Below are 10,456 nucleotides of genomic sequence, written 5' to 3' on the forward strand. Positions count from 1 at the left end.
TTAACTGGAAGATGCTGTCTTTTCAGTTTGTGGCCATTTATTTTTACTCTTTGGAGGAGACCATTGGAGTTGGGTGACTAATACATTCAAAATAAACAAACAAATCCTCTTCTGAGTTACTGATTTAAATAATCTTATATTGAAAATACAGCATACCCCAAACATTTGATTCTCCCTCCCATCCCCTTCTCTTCTTCCTTCCTTCCATTCTCTCAAAGAGGCTTATATGGGGATCTCCATTTTTATCTGTACAACAGCAACCCTGTGAGGTCGATTGGGCTGAGAAAGTATTATTAGCCCCAAACAATCCAGAAGCATCTCCATGTTCCTAGTCTAATGCCTTAATCACTCTCAATTAAGCATCTCATTCTTGTTTGGTTACATCCTTGGTTAATACTTGGAATACTGAGTTATTATAGCAACACAGTTCATGCAGAAAATCTATCTATTTGGTTGCTAGGAGTCAAATGACTTGATGGCACATAATCAATAGCAACACAGTAAGGCTTCATTTATTTTGAAATAACTACCCATACTGAAAATTCAACTTGGAAAATAGTACAGTATTCTTTTATAGTGCCATGCTCCTACACACACAATGGAACTTGAGAAAATGTTCAACCAATTAGTCATCTGGTGTTCTTTCTCTCCTGTAGTCCACAAGCTTAATTTGCAGCTTTCTCCATTGATTGTAATCCAGCCTACATTCTTCTCCCATAGTAGCTCATTAGCAGATTATAATTTCAGTGTCCAGCTTTACAGCTTTACCAGTTTTTTGAAGGTTGACAGGAATAAAGCAAAATTTCCAGCTGACAAATGGATCCACGTCCCAAGAGTCTTCAGTGAACTCAATGTGATGACGTCTCACCCAACATGCAACCCCAATAAGAAAGCTGTTGACAAAATAAAGCCAGGGGATATTCATCTCGATGTAGGCAGGAATCTCAGCATTAAGTAACACAATGAGCATTTGAAGCATAATAAATGGGGCCCAAGTGCCCATAAAGCTGATCAGAAGTCTTGTCAAAAGATGTTTTGAACCATCTCTGGAGCTGCACTCAAGTTCATAAGGAAATAACAGAACAATCTCTCTCTCAAAGGAAATAAGCTTAATGGACTGCGCCATATCCACAATTTCTGACCAACAGAAAACAAGAACCAGGCATATGATGGACAACATACCAAGTGAGAGCCAGTAAGTTTGGCTGCTGATGTAGAAAGGACATTGATATGCATAACTGTCATGATTTATGTTCGGCCATAAAGAAGTACTTGGAAGATTCAGAACACAACCAAGAGCAAATATCCATGTGAGTAACACAGCAACCGTGTACACTAATTTCCAACACACGTTCCTATATTTGGAAGTGTGGGTTATTGTAAGGTAATAATCCAAGCCAGCTATAAAAGAAATTGGGTAATGTAAGATGCCATAGAGAAAGGAGGTGATCTGAGGCAAAAGACAGATGTGATACTCAGTAAAGCTAATCCCCCAAAGCACAACATTCTGATAACAGAAGATGAAAGATATAATTACCAGAAGAACCAAGTCAAAGATAGCTAGTGAAATGCAGAAGTAGCTCATAAAACTCGCATGGTGACTGTGTTTTCGGACTTGCAATAGAAACAGATTGAGCAATACTTTCCCCAGCATGATAAGCAGCAGAGCTCCATTAGCTTCAGAAGGCAGGACAAGATGGCCATCTTGAAACTTCAGAAACGAACGATTCTCACAGATGACTGCAGCCATAATTATCAGAGATGATAGCAGTTTCCAACACCAGCTCATATCTAACACAAGAGAAGATATGGTTAGTTATTCTTAGATTCTTAAAAAGTAAGGTGAACCTTGCCAAAGAGTGAGTGAATGAGTGAGTTACTTATTTATTTATCAAATTTATATGGCCACCCATCTCATAAATGTGACTCTACGCAGCTCACAATAAAACCAGCAATTAAAATATTCTTTAAAAACCATTAAAAACCATTAGACATAAATAGAAACAAGTTCACAAGAGAATGCATCAGAATCTTTGTGTGTGTGTGTTGCATGTGCCTTCGAGCCGGTGTTTCCTGGTGACGACCTGGACTACTTACTGCAATTTTCTTGGCAACACTTTCAGAAGTGGTTTGCCTTTGTCTTCTTCCTCCTAGGGCTGAGAGAGAGTGACTGGCCCAAGGTCACCCAGCTGGCTTTGTGCCTAAGGTGCAGGCCCGCAACTAGGGTCTGTGTCACCCGGGGCAAACATGGATTCCATGCCCATTTTGGCACCCCACTGGCACTCATTTTGGCGCCCCCCCAGCACGGCGCCTGGGGCACATGCCCCGCTTGCCCCCCTCCCCAGTTGCGGTCTTGCTAAGGTGGGACTAGTCTCCCAGTTTCTAGCCTCAGGCCTAACGGGTTCAAACTTGTCCCATATAACAGGGCAAGACTATGGCCCAGGCATCTCCACAAAACCTGTCCCAAGGCTGGCATCCAACTGGGAACAAATTTGAGCAATTTTGTCCAACAGATGCTCTGAAAATTCTTCCACACAGCCTTGCAAATGAATCTCCAAGTCCCCCTTACCCAGAAGGGCTAGGATCATCTGAAACAAGGCCACTGGGCAGCAATCAGCAGATGCAGTAAGGGTGGGGAAGGACAGGAACAACCCCTAGCTCTCTCTGGAGCCCTTCTGGGTCCATCAGTCACTGGGGGCTGACCAACCTAATGGGTCCTGCCTCCCTGCAGCGAGGGGCAGCGCCAGAGAATCTCATGGATAGCAGCGCATGATCTGACCATGACAGGGGAGCCAAAGAGAGCTCCTCCAATTCCTGATCACATTGCCACTGCTCTGACAGGAAAACCAGATGAGGTGGGTGACCACAGTCCCGTGCTGGGCCCTGGATGACCTGGGATAGGCCCATGGCCGTCATGGTGCCCATGAACTCCTGAGCCACCTCAGATCCCACTCCCAGGGAAGGCAGATTGAAGTCCACCAGGACCATAAGCCTGGGGAACTCCACTGCCAACCCTGAGACAGAGTTGAGGAGCTCAGGCAGGGAGGCTGCTATGCTGCAAGGAGACTGGTAGAACAGCAACAGTCCCTACTGATCCCTAGAGCCTAACATAGGCAACTGAATCTCACATCCGGCAACTGTTAAAAGCTCCCCTGAAAGCCATGAAGAGACTCCTGGATAACAACTGGCACACCCCACCCCTGGAGTCTCAGCTGGGCGCATTAATGAGATGGGAACCCCTCCACTGGACTCGGTAATGCACACCAGCTCAGCCCTCTCATCCGTGATTAAATCACAAATGAGGGAGGCTTTATTACGGCTGACCTGGTGCTTAGTAGCAACAGCCAAGAGCCAGGGTCTCTGAATGCTTGCTGACCAGGAACTGGGGTTGAGATCTGGGGCCAGAACATGAACCCAGTATAAGGCCCCAGTTATATAGGCGTAACGCTTATTCCTATATTCCTATATTTTGGGGGATCTGTTCAGGTTTAGGAAAGTATCCCTTGTTGTTGTTTTTATTACTTATTCTTGTTCCTGGAAAAAAAATCTATCTCTGTGGTCCCTAAGAGCTGACACCGACTTGATGGCACCTAATCTATCAATCAATCAATCAATCAATCAATAAATCATTCTTGTAAGCTTGTTTTTTTTAATGTATTTTTTGCTGAGCATACGGTCAAAACTCAGTAAAATAAAAGTACATGTAATAAATTGGTAGCAATAAATAACAGCAAATACACAATAAGGAGTGGTTGAAAATCTGTTAAATAAAATGGTTTCAAAAATTCCTAAAACAGACAAAGAGGGATTTTGACCCCCAGGCATGGAGTTCCATAACCGTGGTGCTATCATTTAATGTACTTTATTCCTGACTTCCCAAAAACATCTATATCCTTTCAGAAAGATGCTTCAGGTTGTGTCCTTCTGTTACCTGGAATTGTTAGGCTTCATTATTAGCTTTTAAGGAAAGGTGATATTGGCATTCTAACATGGCAGTCTAGGCCTCTTTTCTAACTTTAGGAAAACATTTTTTCTTCTGGGACAAGGCCATGTCTTCTGGCATGTGAGAACTTGCCTTTTCAGCAACTACAACAGGGAGCGTATTCTGAAAGTCCTTGAATACACTTGCAAGTTTTAAAAGACACAAACCCCGCTGGGAAAGGGACTAATGTAACTTGTAAATTTGTCACTTGTGGAATGTTATCTAGAATCCATGTTTCCTATTGTTCAATTCTCACATGTAATCAGTCTTTTTCATTATTTGATTACTTGCTTTATGACATATCACATGTACTAAATGTGTGTATCATTTGTTTCTGCACCCTATAAAAGGTCTTCACCCCCCTTAATAAACGCTTTTTGCTTTTGCCTGAATTGCTGTGTGATTCCTGTTTTCAGGTAGGCAGAAAGCCACCTTTGCAAAGGTTAAGTTGTTTCTCTCCCAAATTCAGGGAATAGGTCTTCAGCTCCACGCCAAACTTGGGGTGCCTGAGTTTACAGGCAACAATTTGGGGGCTCGTCTGGGATCGCAGCGTGGCACCCCTCAGGGCTTGGATTGGCCTGCCTCAGTCACAGAACACGCTTGCTGGCACTGGGTGACTTCAGCCGCGCGTCTTCAGAGGAGGCAGACAACCGAGGAGCCAGCAGGGGGTAAGCGCTAGCTGATAATCCCTTGGGAGAGAACACAAGGTAAGGAAATGGTGCAAGGGAAGAGCACACTCCTGGGGAGTCCGTTGGGGCTCGGGGTCCAGTTGAGGGACCAGGGAATCCTGTCTGTCCAGCAGGGGCTGACCAAAAGGATGGTCAGACTGTGCACAGGGAACTGGACAATACACTGGACACCTTTCACGGAAGGAGAGGTGGTCACAGAGGGGCTCCTTTTGACTCGAGACGGCTGGGGTAGGTCTGAGTGCAAACTGAGCAGAACCATCCCCGCCAAATGGGCTTTTGGGTCCTGTGGGCTGATGTGGCTAAGCGACGACTCGCCCAGATGATGGTTCAAAAGACTATGTCCTGCACCCCTTCCCTTGATCTGCCACTCCTGTCCTACTTCGGAAGGGGTGAGGGTGATCTGACTCCCATCTAGTGTCCTCCAAGGAGAAGCCGTGGGAAGCAGAGTGGGAGTGCGGGACCCGCAATTGTCTGGGCACTCTCACCTGTGGAACCATCGCCCAGTGGAGAAGGAGCTGTTACCAGCTCTGATGGAGCAGATCAGGTATTTGAGAAGGGGTGCTCAGGCACAGTGGGGGAAACCTCAGGGTCTCCCCACACTGTGAGAAAATCAACCAGACTGCAGTCAAAGGAATCACAAAACGACATGAAAAGCTAGCACAACTGAAAACGGCTGACACCATCACAGGAGCAGCTGAACTGTTCCCTCTCAGGACCCTAGACAAGCTTACTTAAAGAAAAATTCCTATAGGCTTGGGATGCCAGAAAGCTATCGGTTCAACTTGGAATGGGTAAGAAACAAGCTTTTTTTTAAAACAGAAACTGGCTGAGATTTTTGGAAAATTATGGTAAACAAAATTAGCCACAATGGGGGCCTTTTAATTGTGGTCAGCTGAAACTTTTGAAACTTTTTTTGTGTGTGAGAAGAAAAAAATAAATAAATACTGGTACTGTTGGGTGCAACTTTCCGATGAAATTTGTCCCTGCAATCCAGAAGCTGATTGTAACACTGTCTTGAGACCTTCTCCTTGTAATTCGGCTACAGAGCAAAATTAACCCTATTAAGAGTACTCAGAGGAAACCAATTGTTCAGAGATCTGATGAAACTCATTATGCTTTTTACACCAAACACTGAAAGAACCTTTAAGCATGTGCAGCTTAATGTTAAAAAAATGAAAAAGATCTTCAAGCTATAGCAGTTTGTGTGTGTGTGTGAATAATTTGCCACTGACATTTGTACTTTTTTTTCCTTATAAATATTGCTTAAAGTAGAGTAATAAGTGAATTAGAAATCAAGTGATTATTGCAAGGCTGTAATTTGAAACCATCAAAGCTAATAGAAGATTTGGTACCCAGCAAATACTACCACCATGCCATTAAAAGGTAAAGGTAAAGGTTTCCCTTGACATTAAGTCCAGTCGTGTCCGACTCTAGGGGGTGCTGCTCATCTCCGTTTCAAAGCCAAAGAGCCGGTGTTTGTCCGTAGACACTTCCGTGGTCATGTGGCCGGCATGACTAAATGGAACACCGTTACCTGCCCGCCGAAGCGGTACCTATTAACCTACTCACATTGCATGTTTTCGAACTGCTAGGTTGGCAGGAGCTGGGACTAGCAACGGGAGCTCACCCCGTCACGCGGATTCGAACCGCCGACCTTCTGATCGGCAAGCTCAGCAGCTCAGCAGTTTAACCCGCAGCGCCACCGTGTCCCTGCCACTTCAATCAGAATAATCAGCCTTTGTTTTATTTAAGAATATGTAGTAATAGCACAATGTATTTGTTTCTGTCTCCCTGTCTCCCTGTTGAATGGTTTGCTTGAATTCCACATGAATCTCCCCACCTGTACACCAGGACCAGGCATTTCCTTCTCCCAACTGAGAGGTAGGAAGAATTCCTGTGTTCCTGCAGGGCTGTGATGGATTGCGTGTAGGAACAGACAGGGAGGCGTTTTTTCAATGTTGAGGCCCTGGTGTCTGTTTTCTGTTTGTGAGCATTGTCTGGATTTGTGTGTGCATGTAAGGTTGAAAAACTGTTCTGAGCTGTGAACAGAAAGTTTAACAATTATGTGTGTTTGTCCCTTTAAAAACTGAATCTCTCTATGGTTGTAAAGGAATGTTTGGGGAATGGATACAGGTTCCGGCCATGCCTGCATCCACCATTCCTTCTGGTGTGTTTTGTGTGTATTTTGTGCATTGTGATTTCTGTAACTTGAATGCGTATCGCAAGAAACTTGAGAGGTTTCTGTAAATTCTTTGCCATTTATTTTTCATTGTTTGAGGTGTGTGTATTTTCCAATTTGCCTTAGTCTCACCCAAGCCCCGCCCCCCTTCAGTCTGCCTCTTGCCTGCTTGTTACAAGTTTGAAGGTCAGAATGAGGGAGGACGACGACGACAGAGGGGGAATACAATGCTTCCACAGAACACCCTTTTGTTCTTTTTTTTTCTTTTCTTCAGGATTTTTCTTTTTTTTAATTTTATTTTTTTGCAATACTTTCACACACATCAAATACAAGCTTTTAAGTTTTCACCAAGATTTCACTGAGTGTCTCTACATGTGCAGAGTGCAAACCATGTAAGATTGAGATTGCCTTATCCTTGCATTTTTGGGACTAAAAGGTTGATTGTTGTTGAATTACAATGTTCTTTCCAATGGCTGTAGTTCTTCCGAGGCCACATTAAAAAAAAAAAAAAAAGACGGCTTCTGGAACTTATCCCCAGGGACTGTTTCCATCTAACTCCGGCCGCAACACAGCAGCTGCCAACTGGAACTTCACTTCTTCACCACCACCACCTCCAGCACAGGGGTTTCTTATTAACACTGTATCAGATGAGTACATGGGAAGGGAAGGAAGTGGTTAATGAAGCTGCAATTTTGCCTATTGAACATTTCGATAGAGGTGAGCCTTATGCTATATTACAAATTGATGGAAAAAATGTAGGTGTTTGCTTGATGCAGAGCTTCTTGTTCTTTGTTGACTGTGCACCGGGGGAAAGCTGATTTTGAACTGTAGAGATTGGGAAGGGTAATTGAAATGGGGGGGAAAGGATTTGATGTTGAGAAATCTGTGCATTAACAACAACTATTTGTACATTGTTTTTTACCTTTCCTTTACCTGACAAGTTTGTAAAAAAAAAAAAGAGAGAGAGAGAGAGAGAGAGAGAGAGAGAGAGAGAGAGAGCCACCATCCACTGTATTCTGCGTGGTCTAAACTTTTCCTTACCATCAGGGTTCTCTGTTAACTTTTCTTTTACATTGCCAGTAGAGCCGTATCGATTATCTCAACTTGCCGATGTTCCTGAATCACTCTGGGGTTGGTCCTCTACTGATGTGACCTTTTTAAAACTTGCTGAAGCCTGCCACAGAGACCAAAAGACTTGACTCTATAGTTCCGCAGAATGGGATCACAAGGCTTCACCAGCCAAGCTAGTTTTGTTTGCCTAAAGTGGCTTACATGGACTATATTATACATCCTGGCACAAGAGAACTTTTCCCTGCCAGAGTGGATGCTGTTCTTCAGTTTCCACTGTCTTCTATCAAGTGCCAGGTGAGAGCCTTACTTGGACCTCTAGGTTCCTGTAAGCCTTGGATACCAGTGTTTGATAAGACTGATTAAACTTTTTGTTTTGGTGACTCTGACTACCAGGGAGGGGCCTGTAGCCCCCATTCGGTATAGCTGGACTCTGTTGCTCGTGGTGCAGTAAGATGCCTGAGAGCTTTGGCTGCTACTGGCCTTCCTGTTCAAATATCAAAAGACTTGGTTATGGGTTGTTGATCAACTGTTTTTTGTTCCTCATGAGATTGCTAAACTCAAGCCTTTGCACATCAGCGTTTAGCCACTTACGAAGCAGACCTTCTAGCTACTCCAATTGTGATTTTAAAGCAGTGTACAACTTTGAATCCTGCAACATTGCTTCCTGAGATTACAGATGAAGGAAGTTACCAACATGATAGTTTGCAGACCATAACTTGGTAGAGAAAGCTTGCTCAGATCTTACAAATGTGCCCCTACAGAATCCTGTATTGGAACTCTTTTTGGATGGGTCTTCCTTTTTGGTTGACAGAGTCCATTTAACAGGGGCTGCAATTTTATTTATTTATTTTCTTTCTTTTCATCTGCTGGGTGGAACCCTTACCACCTTCTTTGGGAGCCCAAGCAGCTGAACTTATTGCCTTTATTCAAGCTTGTTGTATTGCCAGAGACAAAACTGTTACTATCTTCACTGACATTTGCCATGATACAGGTGCCTTATGGAAGATGAGAACATTCTTCACTACCTTAGGCCACCAGACTTCTCTCAAAGGCCTGGTTGTTTCACCTTTGGATGCACCTCTCCTTTTATTGCTAAAGGCAATCACTTTGCTGCAGAGGTTGCTAAGAAGGCTGCTCAACAACCTTGTGTCTTTCAGTCTTTGCACCTGTGTTTCAAGTTCCTGTGCTATTTCTAATGGGAAGTTTCTTTCAGATGCTGGGACTGCTACTTGCAATGTCTCTATGATGCTTCTTGGAACGGTTCCTTCTGGATGGTTCCCAATGGGCAACTGGTTGTCCCATGTGCTTTTCTTCATCTTCTGGCTCAACAACTACATCTGAAAGGACATTGTGATACTCAAGTTATTGTAGCCTGGCTTGCTCCTGGAGCCTATGTGGAAACTTCCAAGAGCTTCTTCTAGGCCAAGGACTCACAAAGTGGGGGGGCCTTCCTGCCATCTCAATGTATCTATGGTTGTGGGGGGGATGAACTAACTGCCAAACAGTTTCTATCCTTACAGAAGCAGCAACAAGAGCTCTGGAAAGCTGCAGCAGTGGGGGCTACAGTTCCTCTGAGTGACCAGATCCATCCATTCCAACTGGGAGAATTTGTGTGGCTTCAAAAAGTTCCATCGCAAGACTCTTGATCCAACCTGGGAGGGTCTGTTCCAGATTTTGCTGACTACCCAGACATCTGTCCTTCTAGAGGGGAGAAATTCCTGGATTCATCACAGCCACGTAAAGCCAGCACTACTTTCTGCAGAACCAACTCTTCAATTGCTCAAGCGCTTTGCCAAGAGCCAGACGGAGACTGGACTGTAGTTGATTTTGCTGGATTCCTGGACTTAGCCTAAAGAACTCTTTTGTGTGGACTCTTTTTTTCCCCATTTAAGCAACCATGGTTTCTACTGGACTTTTGTTTCTTTTACTTCTTTGGCACACTTTCTATACATCAAATGGGGGAGGGATAGATTGGGAGAGCAACTCTCTTATTCAACTCAGACTTTATGCACTGGAAAATATTGACCTGAAAAATAAAACATGTTGGCTTTGCTCCTTTCCGGCTGCCCATGGAGGTAAGGGATATCCTCTGTTTCCTGTACCCCTAAGTACTGACTGGTGGGTAAACCACATTATTACGCTTAACCAGCCCCTCTTATTTAGCAACCAGCATTTCAACACTATGCAGGAACATTCCAACATCCCCTTTTGTTTTCAAAGAATATATGGATCTTGATCTGTGGGAAGGTGGGAAAACTGTTCCCTTACTTTAACAGCCCTGTTACATACTTGTCATACCAGTATTGATCCAGTTAATGATGAAGTAGCTTGGGATGTCTGTACAGGGAACCTAACAGAATGGCACTTCCACTTTAAAGAACGCTGCCCAAGCCCTGGCATCAGACTACCTGATGGTTTATGGTGAACTTGTGGCATACATGGCTTTAAAACTCTACCAAAGAATTTTTACAATTTATTGGCTATGGCCAGGAGGGATTCACCCACTCTCACCAGAAATTAAATGGTCATTTGGAC

At 44.0% G+C, this 10,456-nt stretch overlaps 1 protein-coding gene across 1 annotated transcript; it reads right to left on the reverse strand.

The window, feature by feature from the left end:
* Positions 1-486: 486 nt before the first annotated feature.
* GPR160 (G protein-coupled receptor 160) lies at positions 487-1,776 on the reverse strand. The gene has a single exon (XM_063306458.1). The coding sequence runs from the start codon at positions 1,748-1,750 to the stop codon at positions 728-730; it is 1,023 nt and encodes a 340-aa protein (XP_063162528.1). The 5' UTR covers positions 1,751-1,776; the 3' UTR covers positions 487-727.
* Positions 1,777-10,456: the final 8,680 nt, after the last annotated feature.

Source organism: Candoia aspera, chromosome 6 (genome assembly GCF_035149785.1).
Source record: "Candoia aspera isolate rCanAsp1 chromosome 6, rCanAsp1.hap2, whole genome shotgun sequence".
In the NCBI taxonomy this organism is placed as follows: Eukaryota; Metazoa; Chordata; class Lepidosauria; order Squamata; family Boidae; genus Candoia; species Candoia aspera.